Source organism: Cydia amplana, chromosome 26 (genome assembly GCF_948474715.1).
Source record: "Cydia amplana chromosome 26, ilCydAmpl1.1, whole genome shotgun sequence".
Lineage (NCBI taxonomy): Eukaryota > Metazoa > Arthropoda > Insecta > Lepidoptera > Tortricidae > Cydia > Cydia amplana.
In genome coordinates, this window is record NC_086094.1 from 4,962,984 (window position 1) to 4,980,472 (window position 17,489).

At 40.2% G+C, this 17,489-nt stretch overlaps 1 protein-coding gene and 1 non-coding gene across 2 annotated transcripts in view; both read left to right on the forward strand.

Moving 5' to 3' along the window:
• The window catches only part of LOC134660061 (uncharacterized), a 90,233-nt gene that overhangs the window by 29,728 nt on the left and 43,016 nt on the right, over window positions 1-17,489 (forward strand). Inside the window, exons 18-25 of the mRNA XM_063515761.1 lie at window positions 194-309; window positions 1,766-1,799; window positions 2,902-2,984; window positions 3,077-3,119; window positions 4,231-4,352; window positions 13,689-13,802; window positions 15,447-15,566; window positions 16,192-16,342. Of these exons, the coding sequence (XP_063371831.1) occupies window positions 194-309; window positions 1,766-1,799; window positions 2,902-2,984; window positions 3,077-3,119; window positions 4,231-4,352; window positions 13,689-13,802; window positions 15,447-15,566; window positions 16,192-16,342 (783 nt within the window). The remainder of the gene's footprint in view (window positions 1-193; window positions 310-1,765; window positions 1,800-2,901; window positions 2,985-3,076; window positions 3,120-4,230; window positions 4,353-13,688; window positions 13,803-15,446; window positions 15,567-16,191; window positions 16,343-17,489) is intronic.
• On the forward strand, window positions 42-114 carry Trnaa-agc (transfer RNA alanine (anticodon AGC)). Its single transcript has one exon. It is a non-coding gene; the product is annotated as a tRNA-Ala (tRNA).

Consider the following 17,489-nt stretch of genomic DNA (forward strand, 5'->3'; position numbering starts at 1 on the left):
AAGGCTCATATATGGTGTAAATATTCGCTGTATTGGGTACGGTCTTGGTAGCTCAGCTGGCAGAGCACTGGGCTAGCGATCCAATGTTCGTGGGTTCAAGTCCCACCCAAGGCAGTAAATTTTTCCACTTTTAATTTGTTTCTAAGCTTAAAAACTTTTTATACATATAAACAATGGAAGCTTTTTTTCGCAGATCGTTAGACGAGCAGAACCATAGAGACGTGCCTACGCAGACGGAAAAAGAGCGGACGGATGTGAACTCTAACGACGACCCGGAACGACGGCGGAACAACAACAACAACAACAACAGTGAGCTTCATTATTTACATCACGGGAAGATGGGACTGGCGTAATCTTAAGCAGGGATGTTGCGGATGCCGATTTTTTGACATCCGCAGATGCGGATGCGGATTTTTAAAGGCTCACATCCGCGGATGCGGATGTCAAGATAGGTACATAAAAAACGTAAAATATTACATTTTAGTAATTTTTATTTCAAAAAACCAGCCAAGTGCGAGTCGGGCTCGCGTTCCAAGGGCTCCGTACATTAAGTCCCACTCACGCTTGACTGCTCATTTCTAATAGGTTTTTTTTTGCTAATGACTAAATTACCTAGCAGTCTAGCACTTAAGCCGATGCTAATACGTTCCTGTACCAACCTGTTCCACATCCGCATCCGCATTAAATCCGCATCGATTTTATGCGGATGCGGATGTTGAAAATAATGCGGAAGTTCCGCGGTTGCGGATGCGGATATTCGCAACATCCCTGATCTTAAGATTAAAAGTCCCTAAATAAATCATCATCTTCCTCGCGTTGTCCCGGCATTGCTGCATTGCTGCCACTGCTCATGGGAGCCTGGGGTCCGCTTGGCAACTAATCCCAGGAATTGGCGTAGGCACTAGTTTTTACGAAAGCGACTGCCATCTGACCTTCCAACCCAGAGGGTAAAACTAGGCCTTGTTGGGATTAGTCCGGTTTCCTCACGATGTTTTCCTTCACCGAAAAGCGACTGGTGAATATCAAATGATATTTCGTACATTTAGTTCCGAAAAACTCATTGGTACGAGTCGGGGTTCGAACCCCCGACCTCCGGATTGAAAGTAGCATGCTCTTACCGCTAGACCACCAGCGCTTTTAAAAGCAGCCTAAATAAATAAATGAATAAAAAAAAGATTTACGTCACAGAATAAATAATAGTACAGTCAGCAGCAGAAGTTGCTAAGCGGGCGAGGTGTTCAAAATGACCTTGACACGCTCTTATTATCTTAACAATAAAGTCGCGTCAAGATCATTTTGAACACCTCGCTTAGCAACTTCTGTTGCTGGCTGTACGATGGCACTGGCGTAATCTTAAGATTAAAAGTCCCTAAATAAATAAATAAAAAAAAATATATATATTTACGTCACAGAATAAATAATAGTACTTTTAACAAAGAGAATTTGAAATAGAGGATTGTCAACGGAACGCCATCTACTCGACAGTAGGCCAAAGGTATGGCGCCATCGCTCGAAAAGATTGCACCATACCTTTGGCCTAGTATGATGTATGTATGTACTCTTTATTGTACAAAACACAAATATATGGCACAGGATAGACAGTACAAAGGCGAACCTAGTGTCGAGTAGATGGCGTAAATTTTTGACATTTAACAAATTATGACACATCAGTGAAAGAATAAGGATCAAAGTCAAATGGCGCTCTAACAGTTTTAATCTTCTGCGCTGCATAACTTCTTATTAATTTATTTTTAATTTATTACAGATGTCGATCTCAGTTCAGAGAAACATGCCAGTTGGTGAGTTGTAAAATAATCTTCCATTCAATCTTGTTAACTATAGTCTGTCAAGCTGGATATGTCAGTAGCAATGTAAAGCAAACCAAAGTATGGTATCCCTAGGAAACAAACAAAAAGCAGCAATGTACATCGAACGACGATGAAATGTAAACAAAACAGTTCCACAGATAAGATAAATAAATAAATAAATATTAGAGGACATTTTACACAAATTGACTAAGCCCCACGGTAAGCTCTAGGCTTGTGTTGTGGGTACTCAGCCAACGATATATATAATATACAAATACTTAAATACATAGAAAACAACCATGACTCAGGAACAAATATCTGTGCTCATCGCATAAATAAATGCCCTTACTGGGATTCGAACCCAGGACCGCGGCTTCACAGGCAGGGTCACTACCCACTAGGCCAGACCGGTCGTCAAAAAAAAAAGGTATAAAATGTCACGCGATTTTCGAACAATACAGTATTTGACTACTAGTCAAATCAGTTTCTTTTTTCGAACTGTCAAAACTGTGACGTCACAATCAAATTACCTACTTTTTATAGTTTTATATTACGGGTTTTAAAATAGAAATTATGTCTAAAATAACTACTGTCTACGTTTCTCTATTAATCTTCTGATGCTTTATTTCATGCATGGTGTAAAATAATTTATTTTAAATACAGTCAAACACCCTATTCAAACGTAGTGTTGCTAACCCGCGATTTTTAATTTGCCGCCTTTTTCACCTGACAAGATTGCTTGACCAAGTATAACAATCTTGTTTCTAACACGCTTTGCAAGTTAAACAATTTGCAAGTTAAATTTGATCCACTTCCCGGTTTCCGATTGAGCTGAAATTTTCATACACATGTAAGTCGGGTGACAATGCAATGCAATATTATGGTACCATCGAGCTGATCTGATGATGGAGACAGGAGGTGGCCATAGGAACTCTGTGATGAAACAACGCAACCTAATTGTGTTAGGGGTTTTTAGAATTGTCTCGATGAGTATTAATTGTCTGTCGTAAGAAAAGTACAGTCAGCGATAAAAGCTTGTACCAAAAATGAAATTTTTGCCAAAAACTTATTAATTTCGGTTACATATTTTTAGGCACAGTTCTCCAAAGGGTCCATGGAGCGATAAGGACAGGCAAACCGAAGAGGAGCCTACTTCCCGACTCTATCCTGATTTAGGTGAGCACTTCAGTAAATCACTAGGTACACTTTATCATCGGAACAACTTACCCGCGCCACTTTTAACGTAACGCCATCCCTATTGTTTACAGATAAAGAGTTGCCGGCACAGTTTCCTGAACGTCGGTCCAGCTGGTAAGTTCACGTCACACACTAGGATGTGGGTGAATCAACTTTGTCTTGTCACTCGTTGCCATGGTTACGTTCTCCTGGGTCACTCTTTAAAACCAGATTTTTAGGCATTCAAATTCACCAAACACGGTTTTTTGTGATACTTATTTCCTTTCCATTGAGGGTCGTCTGCCAAGCGTGTCAGAAGAAGGTGGTGTACAATGTCTTCTAACAAATAATGCTACTATTGTCTCTTGGCTGACCGGACAGAATAACAACAAGAAATAGTTGATCCACTCTGTACATATACCTAACCTAAGTAAATAATTTTAAAAGTGGGAAAAATACTGTCTTGGGTGAGACTTGAACTCACGGCCTCTGGATCGATACTTCAGCGCCCTACCATCTGAGCCACCAAGACCTCATCCATAGCCAATAAATCTTTCCACCATATTGGTCAAGAAGATCCTAGCGACATCTACCGTAAGAGCTTTACACTTCTTAAACGGCTACCGGAGTTCCAAGTAATATTGGAAATTCAACAGTTACCCATACCATAGAGAAATATAGTAAGACAAGAGTGCTCACTCCATACGTCAGTTCAGACTATTAATTTCAGTGTCTACATCTAGCATCGAGTAGCGGAACTATCAGTACTGCTACTTGACAATAGATGTAGCACCAACCGGAAAGTCTTATCTCAACAGCATAAGACTTTCCGGTCGGTGCTACACCTATTGTCAAGTAGCAGTACTGATAGTTCCGCTACTCTATGCTAGGTGCTAATAGTCTTTTTCGTACTAAAACTGATGTATGGAGTGAGCACTCTATGTATTTTTTTCTCTATGCCCATACTAAGACAGTAATTTTTCCACTTTTAAATTTATTCTAAGCTTAATAGCATCGTTCGCAGAAGTTTCTGCTTGTTAAAAATGAAAACTAAATAAATAATATTTGCTAGACTGATATCCACAGCTCACTAAAGTGTCATTCAATAGAACTTGCTAACTATGTAAACAAAAGTTACTAGTAAATTGACATTTAGTGTCAGTTTTAGTATGGCGGTTTGTTTACATAGTTAGCAAGTTCTATTGAATGACACTTTAGTTTATTTTATCAACACGTTTTCTAACAGGCTAACAACTAAGCCCCTTCGGAAACCGCCGCCGGCCGCCGCCGAAACGTCCGCCGAACATTCGTTGCGGGAACTCGGCGTGAGGAGCGAAAGAGACAAGGAGAACATCGACAGCTTGTCCGGTGAGTGACATGTGTAGACCTAGATCTGTATGTCAGGCTGACAACGAAGCCGCTGCGCATATCGCTGCCACAGCCTATACCAATACGAAGTCTACAGGGTGGCGCATTCAGATCGGTCAGTATGGGAAAATCTGAAACTATAAGACATACGACGATCTCTTCTTAGGAACCATGTCATCGATTTTAGTAACAAGAAAAACTGCATTCATACATTTAAATATTTTTTATGTAAAATGCATTGAAAAAAATGGTGGCCATTTCGAAAACATACTAAAATAAATTAAAGGATATGAAAACAATGCATTTTATTCATTTCAGACATCATGTTTCATAGTAACATTTACTGCTTAAGACCTACACAATCGATATCTAAATATAAATAATTTTAGATTTTTTTTTTTTCAAAACGTCCGGGTTCGATTCCCGAGCTGAGTACACATTTTTTTTAAATGTATGAATGCAGTTTTTCTTACTAAAATCGATGACATGGTTCCTAAGAAGAGATCGTCGTATGTCTTATAGTTTCAGATTTTCCCATACTGACCGATCTGAATGCGCCACCCTGTATACTAAAACAATACAGTCATTCGACGAGTCTAGACAGGCCCCGTAGACAACATGCCAATCGCTAACGCTACTTAGCGAACGAAACGCAACTGTCACTGTCACACTATAGTTCGTTTTTTTTAGCATTAGAAATAAGGTAAACAATCTTGATGTGTCTTTTAATTGAAAAACACATTTTAATAATAAGTTACGGCAAATATGTAACAATTATGAATTATGAATCTAATACGATCATTTATATTCTTCTGCTTTCATAAGTAATAGTTTTTGATTTTTAAAAAGCGTTTATCAATTAAAAGACATGTCAAGATCGCTTACCTTCTTGCAAGTTCTTTCTAATGCTAAAAAAACGAACTATAATATGGAAGAGTGATAGAGACACAAAGCGATTCGATGGCGAAGCGCAAGCGATTGTCACCTTGCCTAGGCCGCCTGGACAATCGTGCGGGGTGCGAGAGGCGAGGGGTGGGTCGCGCGCACCCGAGCTGCATACATCGCCATTGTTAGTAGCTCGGTACTACTTACAGGGCTAGCGTGTGTAGTAAGTCGAGTGTAAGTCTTGGGCAGTTGTGTAAAAGTCTGTGACAACCCTACTGTGTTCTTGTGCGTTGTCGGCATTTACGCAAACATCAAAGGCGTCGGTCCACTTTTTTCCAAAATGTTTACAGTAATAATAATAGTTCTACCTTACCATAAAGTAAGTATAGTATAGAGTAATCGGCCCATACAAGCCTCGCTTAGTTCCACAAAAATCCAAGAGATGTCACTCAGAGCACCATTGGGCCTAAATATATATTTGTGTTATTTCAAATCTTGCCAATTTTTAAATTAACATGTATAGTTCTAATTTATTTAGCATATTACAACAAAAACCTTTTAAAACATCCATTTACACATAGTAAATCGACGCAGAAAAAAATAAATAAATAATGGCATGAACTATTCTAAGCGCCATCTATCGCATTACTAGACAGTTAGTTTCTTGCCGTTGTAACACACTAAATAGCTCGATTGTTTGAGAAAGACTATCAATAGATGTCACTGTAGTAAATCCTCATACTTTATGATCATATCACAGACAACATATCAACATTATTAAGTAATAAATAATATAATTTTTCTCAAAAATGGACGGCAAAGTCGACGTTGCCGGTTAAAAAATAGGTCGCGAAGTGTGTAGTTTATGGTCATTCTAAAAATTAAAAAGTTAAAAACATTGCTGTCTCGATTTCGGGACTGCAATGTTGCATACAAATTCCATTATTAAACGAGTTCCAAACTTTTTAAAACTTTAAATGGCCATATCAAATGAAGGCATAGGTCCATTAAACAGCCGAACAGATGATCAGCACTTATTATTAATATAATGTTGGTACCGCGACTATTTAGGTGTCTCAAATACGTTGGCGTATTTTCAGCAGAAAAATACACTTCTATTTTTTTTAAAGGCGGCAAGCAAATCTTTTTAATGGTTTTACTTTTCTCTGTGAAAATTAGAACGTTGCTTCTGTAAAATATCTCTTGCACCATTTTTGAGAAAAGCACTATATATGACTCGGCTGGAAGGCTACTTGCTGGCTTCGGATTCAATTAAACGGACTCCCAAGGTCGTCCGTTTAAAACGAATCCTCAGCTTGCAAGTAGCTACTTCCGAACCTCGACAATAATGTACTATTGTTCTTAGAAACGTGATAATAATTAAAATATATTAAACCTACATGGTATCATCAGCCACACTGTTAAGTGTTAACTGTACCGATGTACAGTTAGGAGTGTTGCTGTTTGTATATTAATTTACTTAACCTTACGCATTACAAAATTGTCCTCATATAGCTATACATATATTTTAGGACAGTCTTACACTAATCGACCTACTTGGTAACAAAACATTGTAAATTCTTGAGTAGTTTGAATAGCAGGGCAGGTGACAAAAACTTGCTCAAAAGCATAGAAGGTAGCATCCTATAGAAGTGGTGTACGCGTGCCTCCGTGAGGGACAAAACATGTAAATTCGACCAATCATAGCGTCGCATTGCGCCGCTATGATTGGTCGAATTTATTTGTTATGGTGGGCAACAAATGAATTCGACCAATCACGGTGGTCAATTTACGGTGGGGAATAAAACAAGATGTGAGACTGTGACAAGGACAAACAATAATAGCGCTTTCGCTGCTACTCCTACTGAAAGATACATAAGACTATCCCGTTCTGTCAGTTATCCCCTGCTTCTATTCATGCTCAAAAGAGAAGAGACATCCGACATTTAAAAAAATATCCCTATATGTATGAGAGCAATAATACAATGTGTAAATGTAAATACATACATATCTTATATTTTATGATCATATCAAAGCTGGAAGTCCTAGGTTCGGATCCCCCTAAAAGTGTATTAATATGGTGTCCCATGGTGGTGGCCCATTTGTCCCCGCCGCCATACAAGAGGTGTGGACAGATGGGAATAGATATAGACCATTAATATATACACACACAATTAAAAAACAAATAAATGTCCTATGAGGATTTGAACCCAGGACCTCCTACTTCTTAGCACATAGCAGAGCAGGGTCACTGTCACTACTGACTAGCTAGGAGGCCGTAGAAATAATATACAATTTATATATATTTAAATTAAGTACAGTCAGCGTCGTATAGTAGGTCGCATCCAAAGTATTCAAATAGTTCAGTACGCCATACAAATAATATGGTGTACCGAACTATTTGAATACTTTGGATGCTACCTACTATATGACGCTGACTGTACTTATATAACAATTAACAAATCAGACTGGTAGCCACAGTTTAATGGCTAATCTAGGATTAAAACTTTTTAGTGGCTTGCCATTATGTTCAAAACATTTAGCTTCATACCACATCAAATATTTAAGTTTACCGCCATTGCCCGCCAGCATTGAACAAATTGGTTGTTAGTGGGTAGACAAAATAAAGTCACTATCATGTTAAACATTGAATTTATTAATTGTATTTTATTATTTTTAAGAGAATCTTCATAGCATGTGTCTGTCCGTTGAAACAGGAATCAATCTCAACCATCTTCCACTCAAAATATTTTACTTGTGGTACAGTCGCCATCAGATATATCGGAGCGGCCAAGGCGCTCACAAATATCTGAACACGCCTCTATTGTCAGGGCGTTAGAGTGCGTGTTCAGATATTGTGAACACCTTGGCCGTTCCGATATATCTGATGGCGACTGTACAGAGATGCATTGACTATTTCATCTTCACTCTCTTGTTGCATACATTGTAACTTCTAGTGGCTAGAGGCTGGGTCCTGAAATCAGAAACATATTTTTTATATATAAAATGTAATAATATCACAATAAAGTTTAATACACATTGCCTTCACATTGGAGTCTGTTTGCAAACACTAACCATTGTATAGATTTAGACCAAGAAAAGTATGCAGCGATATTGATCGCCTGCGCAGTACATGTGTTATTTTAAATGTCAAACATCTTTGAAATTATGACGTACCTTTCTTCTTTCTTGCTCTAACTCTAAATACTTTGGAATCTTTTGCTTGCTCGGGTATCAATATTAGCATGGGGGGTTAAAATAAAACTTGACAATAGTTATTAGTGGGCAAGGGGGCAAAGCAGTTGTTTAACCGCTCATGCTAATGTTGATTCCAGGGCAAGCAGAAGATTTGAACTATGAGCGTAGCGAGTGGTTCGAGAAGTGGAATCTTGAGCGTTGTGAGAATTCAAGGCACGAGGGTTAAACAAACATTGCCACCTAATGAAACACAGAATTTATCACCATGCCAATGCAGGGAAAATACCAACTATAAAATACCAAAAAAATCAAATCCACATGAACATTATAAAGAATTTATAATTCAAAATCATCATTTAAAAGTAAATTCTACCAGCTAACATAAGGAAACTCAAAATTTAGATCTGATTACTTTGCCCCACATGTGGGATAAATCATAAATGCAATTTTCTCATTAGTATTTGAACAATCAAGGGTGCCTTTACCAGTTGGTGTGGTGATAAATTATTTAATTAACCTTTGTATTCAAAACAAACTTACCTGAAGTGTTAATTTTTTATCAATTTTATCATTTATTGGCAAACAGTAGACACTGTCAGATTAATATGTAGGTTTTACCATTAGTAGTGTTCCGTTACTACATCGGCAATTCACGTCATCATCACAGGTCTTTTCGTCTATTGCAGACGATTTATGCATTGCTGTTTAGACAACGGGTTTGGTGATTGTGGAGGCCGATGCGTGAGCGGCACGACCTCCCACATTTTGGGCACATGTCACGCTTAGCACAGTCTTTAAAGCGCCACATCGGTCTTCCAACTTTCCTTTTAGCATACCTACGCAACTGCACCAAGCAAGACACGTCTAGGTATTCTATTCACGTACTTGTACTATAGTTCAAATGAAGCTATAATATGAAATTAATAAGTTTGTATAAACAGAAACAAAGCAAAGGCAACCAACAAACGCGGTGCCGCTTTGTGGCGACTTGACTATTTGACAGTTTATTTTTAGTGTTGCCGTTGAAAGTTCTTTCTTGTCCCTAAATAGAGCTTTTATGATTTATTATTATACAATATTATTAGTTCAAATAAAATATGATATTCCAAAAGACTACAAATAATATTATATAGTACTTAAATTCCAAAATAATGATAATTATGCCTCAGTGTCCATTTCTGAGGGCCTACCGCGAACCACGTTCGACGTGTTGCCTCTCTGTCGCACTTGTAAATTCGTACGTAAGTGTGACAGGGAGGCAACACGTCGAACGTGGTTCGCGGTAGGCCCTCAGCTTTTTTAAGGAACAGGCGTATAACATTACCCTGAAGTAGGGGACTAATTTTAAAATAGCAATAATCATTACTTGATGCCGTTTTTGACGTTTCTGTGCACGCTGTTGTCTGTCTATACTTATAGGTCACATAATTAGTGATACAAACACCTGCCTGGTCAATATACGCAAAATTAGATATATTTATTCTAATTATAACAGAAAAAGTTTATTAAAACAAACATTAAATGCTTTTGTATAATAATTTCAGGTTTGATAGGTACGGGTTTTGCCATGGGAGAAGTTGAAAAGGAACGTTATGAAAACATATCTTTGTATGTATAGGTACTAAGATGGTACAAATCATGTACAAATCTGTTGCTTAAAAATAAAAGCACGACGCGACGTTGCCAAACTGCTATGAGTTACTGCGAAGCGAGTCCAGTTTAACTCGACAACGTCGCATCGTATTGTTACAATAGGGTATTTTCGTACTAGTCAAATCAGTTACTTTTTTATAGTTATTGCAATGCAACTTGTATCGTAAATTTTTAGAAGGCACGATAAGAGTGAATTGAGCATGAATTGAGGTATTTTATCTCATTAGGATCGAAAGAGCCCGTGAATTTGAGTACAAATAACACAAAAGTGGCAAAAAAGATCACAATATAAAAAATGGCAAAAAATAGTAGTTTTCGATATAAGTGCGAGAAGTATGTCATTTTGCACGAGTACCGAGCTTTCGATTTTTCCGGAAATATACTGAGGGGCTACCGCCAAAACCGAAATTCGCAAATTGCGGGGATCTTTCTCTTTTACTCCAATGCAGGCGTAATTAGAGTGACAGAGAAAAATGCCCGCAATTTGCAAAATTCGATTTTCGCGGTTATAGCCCTGTCACTTACAACGGATGCCTTTGCTTTGATATCTGGTGGCGTTAAATTAACTCCAAAATCGTCTGAATCACTCATTTTTATTTAATAACTTATGCTTTCTTGGCAATTACTTACAAACATAAATCACTTTAAATGTTGAATAAAAAAGGCGGGAAGGGAATAAAAAAAGTTTTACTTTTAATTGCCATTTTTTTCAATGTGGATTCTGTTGTCACTGTTGTCAGCATTATGCCAATTGAAGAGAAATTGTATTATTAAAATTAATAAAATTAATTTTCAGAACATATAATTATACATGGTCAACCAGATCTTGACAGTAGAAAAAGGCGGCAAATTTGAAAAATGTAGGCGCGAAAGGATATCGTCCCATAGAAAATTTGAATTTCGCGCCTTTATTTTACTGACAAGATTTGGTTGACCAGCTATATGTAAAAAAACATGAATCTTTTGTTATTTCATTATATTGATATATATCTAATTAATTACATTTATATTAAGTGTATAAAGTGTATTGTACGAACGTCAGCTTCATTCTGTCGCGCGTTGTTCAAGTAATACTATTGGGTCTCGAATAATACTCCTTTATGCCCAATCGCGCGTTGTTCAGGTGGGTCATTTATAAGCGGGTCTCGCATAATACTCATTTATTTAAAATGTATCAATCAGATTACTTCTTAGCACTAGTGTAAAAAAATCAAACTTTACGCACGATTTGCAGCTACAAAAACTAAACTTTTTGAGCAATTGGATTAAAAAAATATAAAGAAACGCTCAAGTACCAGTGGCATGGTGGCATATAGACGGACTTACGCCAGTAGTAATGTCTAATCCTTTTGCCATGCACCAATGGTAGCATGCGCAAAATTATTATGACAGGTATTTATTTTCAGCCGGTTTAAATAGTTTCGGCAAGACTTATGTAGCATTCTTATAATATATAAATATTATCATCACCACAGTATCGTTTTCCGAAATTACTTTATGGTTATACCGTTTGGCTACGCTATTTCTCTGTACCCTGCCTCTCCCTTCCCTCCCTGTACTCCTTAAGTGCCCGAACTCTCTTTACTCATACTGAAAGATACATAAGACTATCCTGTTCGGTCATTTCCTTCCACCCCTCATGCTTGATCCAGTTTTAAACTAGATTCATGATTTATTCAATACGCTATAAAGCGACATCTGTTGATTACTTCTAATCGTTGGCAACGACATATGTCTACTAACTTTCAATGAAGACGTATAGATGTCGTTAGGAATTCTATGATTTGGATGTGACACAGCGCCATCTTGTATCCATGATAGGCAACAGTGCTTTTTCAGTGACGCCATCTGGTAATGGTGCGCTTTTAGGCGGTCACATTTGAATGTATGGGATAGCAGCGTCTGTATATATGTAGTCTGTGACCTTACCTTACCCTAACCCATTATTTCCTACCTTACCTTACCCCAATAGTCCTCCCTTACCTTACCCGAACCCATTATTTCCTACCTTACCTTACCCCAATAGTTCTACCTTACCTTACCCGAACCCATTATTTCCTACCTTACCTTACCCCAATAGTCCTACCCACAGAAAGTATTAAAGAGGTTAGGTTAGTATCGGAACCGGTGTCGCCGCTCGTTCCTCTCCACATTTCCACATTTCTCGCGCAACGGTAGTAAAAACTTGTGTGCCTGGTGAATGGATACGCCTCCTTTAGACAGATTTGATGTCTGGCTTCTTAATCTGAACGTTATTGTGGCGCAAAAGACATGTTTACGTTTTTCGGTCAGCGCGGGCGAGTACTAGCATGCGAGCGTTTGCTCATAACCGGCGGCGACACGTACCCCGCTCGCATCGCCATTCTACTTGTTCTGTGGTCCTACCTTACGCTAACCTATTATTTCCTACCTTACCTTACCCCAATAGTCCTACCTTACCTTATCCTAACCCATCATTTCCTTCTCCCATAGAATCCCAGTATCCCAGTACGTCAAGCGTGTTCCAGTTCTGGGGAGGACAGAGTCCGCGCACCTCATGCGATATGTCGCAACAGATAAGCGGAATATATGGTTAATATTTATTTATTTACCTTACCTGACCTTACCTCCCACCATACTATCAGTAATACAGTGTCCCAGTACTTATATGTGGAGCGTGTCCATTGAATATGAAATACTATTACATGTTCTGTACAGTGGAGTTATACAAACATTAAAAATTTTACGACCGGTCTGGCCTAGTGGGTAGTGACCCTGCCTGTTAAGCCGATGGTCCTGGGTTCGAATCCCGGTAAAGGCATTTATTTGTGTGATGAACACAGATGTTTGTTCTTGAGTCATGGGTGTTTTGATCTGTATATAAGTATGTATTTATCTATATCGTCGCCTAGCACCCATAGTACAAGCTTTGCTTAGTTTGTGGCTAGGTTGATCTGTGTAACATGACCCCTAATATTTATTTATTTAACATGTTATTAAAATGTAAACGTACAGTCGGTGATAAATCATACCGTAGGTTAAATTTAAAAGTGGAAAAATTACTGTCTTGGGTGAGACTTGAACTCACCGCATCGATCGCAGACATTTCTGCTTGTTAAAATTTTAAAATACCGTAGATTATTGGACGCGGTAATGATTTCGTGTATTTATAACTTTGTTTATTGTGTAATTCTTAGTAAACTATGAATTAAAAATTGGCAGCAACCGCCAATCCATACTAATATTATAAATGCGAAAGTGTGTCTGTCTGTCTGTTTGTACTTCTTCACGCTTAAACCGCAAAAACGATTTAGTTGAAATTTAGTATGAAGATAGTTTGAGTCCCGGGGAAAGACATAGGGTAGCTTTTATCCCAAAAATCTCCCTTTAAGGGGGTGAAAAGGGGGGTGGAAGTTTGTATGGGGAATCGTTAAAAAGCAGATTGGGTAAAAATAAGCTACCCAAATTACTAACTCCACGCAGACGTAGTCGCGGGCAAAAGCTAGTGTAAAATATTTACAGTTTTTACCTATTTATTGGCTAGTGTAAAACTTTCCCGCGCCCAAAACCCTGAAGTATGATGGTAAAAGCACCGAATGTGGACATTAATAACTGTATTAGTTTCAGAGGAGGAGTGTATGACGCGAGAGCCACCGCCGGCCGCGCCGCACCCGGCAGGCGTGAAGCTGACCAGACCCGGGTACTACACCATACCCTCACTAGAAGAGATGGTCGGTAAGTGTCGCCTTATACAGTGTTCTAGGGCTCCCGTTCTGTCGTGGGGTACAGAATACTCCACCAGACTCCACCACATGACCCGCGAGCCACCGCCGGCCGCGCCGCACCCGGCAGGCGTGAAGCTGACCAGACCCGGGTACTACACCATACCCTCACTAGAAGAGATGGTCGGTAAGTGTCGCCTTATACAGTGTTCTAGGGCTCCCGTTCTGTCGTGGGGTACAGAATACTCCACCAGACTCCACCACATGACCCGTGAGCCACCGCCGGCCGCGCCGCACCCGGCAGGCGTGAAGCTGACCAGACCCGGGTACTACACCATACCCTCACTAGAAGAGATGGTCGGTAAGTGTCGCCTTATACAGTGTTCTAGGGCTCCCGTTCTGTCGTGGGGTACAGAATACTCCACCAGACTCCACCACATGACCCGCGAGCCACCGCCGGCCGCGCCGCACCCGGCAGGCGTGAAGCTGACCAGACCCGGGTACTACACCATACCCTCACTAGAAGAGATGGTCGGTAAGTGTCGCCTTATACAGTGTTCTAGGGCTCCCGTTCTGTCGTGGGGTACAGAATACTCCACCAGACTCCACCACATGACCCGCGAGCCACCGCCGGCCGCGCCGCACCCGGCAGGCGTGAAGCTGACCAGACCCGGGTACTACACCATACCCTCACTAGAAGAGATGGTCGGTAAGTGTCGCCTTATACAGTGTTCTAGGGCTCCCGTTCTGTCGTGGGGTACAGAATACTCCACCAGACTCCACCACATGACCCGCGAGCCACCGCCGGCCGCGCCGCACCCGGCAGGCGTGAAGCTGACCAGACCCGGGTACTACACCATACCCTCACTAGAAGAGATGGTCGGTAAGTGTCGCCTTATACAGTGTTCTAGGGCTCCCGTTCTGTCGTGGGGTACAGAATACTCCACCAGACTCCACCACATGACCCGCGAGCCACCGCCGGCCGCGCCGCACCCGGCAGGCGTGAAGCTGACCAGACCCGGGTACTACACCATACCCTCACTAGAAGAGATGGTCGGTAAGTGAACAAATCAATATCATTCATGTTTGAAAGAAAGAAAGAAAGAAAATACATTTATTTACGTCAAACCAAACCAGTTAATAGGCTACATGACTAATTTTCATTTATGGTATCAATCGATCGGGTTTGTTTTTAGGATCAAATGTCTATATGGGACCCATTGCATTAAAGTAACACAAAAGTCAGAAATTATAGTCAAAGTCCGACAGTCTCACTTCACTCGCGAAACGCCGCTCACAAAAGGATAAGTGAACGTGACGTCAAAGTCCCTGAGATCCCATCTTGTAGTATGGACAAAAAGAAGAAAATTGCGTTTTTGTCGGTGAAATATTGCGTTTATGTATATAGTTGCTGTACAATATTTTTTTGGATAAAATGTAAGGAATCGAATGGTACCCTTACTTTTATCGTTTTTGGAAGTTAAAAAAAACTTAAATTTTGAAACTTTCCGGTCCTGTAATTTTGTAATTTTTCAATATTTTATTTTAATATCCACATGGGTAATTAATTCCCATTATATCCAGATGAAGCGTAAGGACCCTTCTCTCATGGAAAGCCACATATTCAATAGATTTAATATCGACTTTTGTTCTGCAGCATACATGCGTCCGGATGGGTCGTGCGTGGTGCCACACCTGACTATTGGTCGAAAGAACTACGGAAACGTGTTTTACGATTGCGAGGTCGACGTTGCCAACCTTGATCTCGACGCGTTAGGTAAGTTACTGTACAAGCCCTTGAAATATTAACTTGTATCTTGATCTATACTCATAGAGCCACGTACTCCACACTAAAGTTCGTTTTTTAGGGTTCCGTACCCAAAGGGTAAAAAACGGGACCCTATTACTAAGACTTCGCTGTCCGTCCGTCCGTCCGTCCGTCTGTCACCAGGCTGTATCTCATGAACCGCGATAGCTAGACAGTTGAAATTTTCACAAATGATGTGTCTCTGTTGCCGCTATAACAGCAAATATTAAAAAAAATTTAAGGGGGGCTCCCATACAACAAACACGATTTTTTTGCTCTATTTTTTGTTGATGGTGCGGAACCCTCCGTGCGCGAGTCCGACTCGCACTTGGCCGGTTTTTTAGCATTAGAACAAAGGTAACATGTCTTTTTATTAAAAACACATTTGGAATATAAGTCACGGCAAATATGTAACAATTATGAATCATATACGATTATTTACATTCTTTTGCTTTCATAAGTACCTAATAGTTACTGATTTTTAAAAAGCGTTTTTCAATTAAAAGACACGTCAAGATCGCGTAGTCTTTTTTTAATTCTAACAAAACGAACTATAGTACACTACCCTTTACTTAATGAAATTGTTGATTTTCAGTACACTTCCTAAACAAGGAGGTAATAGTGTACCCCGAGGACTCCGACAAGCCGCCGGTAGGCCAGGGTCTGAACCGGCGCGCCGTGGTCACGCTCGACCGCATCTGGCCCAGGGACAAGACGGAGAAGACCCCCATCACGGACCCGGAGAGGTACAGTACACAATTATGTTATTTTTCAGTACACTTCCTAAACAAGGAATTAATAGTGTACCCCGAGGACTCCGACAAGCCGCCAGTAGGCCAGGGTCTGAACCGGCGCGCCGTGGTCACGCTCGACCGCATCTGGCCCAGGGACAAGACGGAAAAGACCCCCATCACGGACCCGGAGAGGTACAGTACACACTTATGTTATTAAATGTTATTTTTCAGTACACTTCCTAAACAAGGTGATAGTGTACCCCGAGGACTTCGACAAGCCGCCGGTAGGCCAGGGTCTGAACCGGCGCGCCGTGGTCACGCTCGACCGCATCTGGCCCAGGGACAAGACGGAGAAGACCCCCATCACGGACCCGGAGAGGTACAGTACACAATTATGTTATTTTTCAGTACACTTCCTAAACAAGGTGATAGTGTACCCCGAGGACTCCGACAAGCCGCCAGTAGGCCAGGGTCTGACCGGCGCGCCGTGGTCACGCTCGACCGCATCTGGCCCAGGGACAAGACGGAAAAGACCCCCATCACGGACCCTGAGAGGTACAGTACACAATTATGTTATTAAATGTTATTTTTCAGTACACTTCCTAAACAAGGAAGTACACCCGGTAGACCCGGAGAGGTACAGTTCACAATAATATTCTGTGCATCAGGTACATAATGTACAGGACAGATACACAGGTATTTAATGTATTACTGCAATGTTCCGCTGCCAGAGTGCAACACTAGCGCCTTTCATAAACCATAGAGTAAATTATAACATACTGTGCCTTATTCTCCTACGGCCTAAGGTCTTACTTATAGTACTTATTCAGTTCGATGAAATTTAAATCATATTCAATTGGAATAAAGTTGCATTTCCTTTGTTCCATTCAGTTCTAACAAATGAAAATCAACTCTATTCCCTACAAAATAGGTTCAAATTTCAGTAGGAAATTTCGGATATTTCATTTATATGGCTTAGGAGGTTAAACTGTATTTGTCAAGTTTTCACAGACGATAAAATATGACATTGATGCATCAAGGCGGTTTGTTTACAAAAGGCCTACCGGGAAACGCGAAAATGGAAATTTAGTTATCTGCCTCTTTATCTCTCGAATATTCTAGGGGTTAGATAGCAAAATTTCGACTCTCTCGTTTGTGA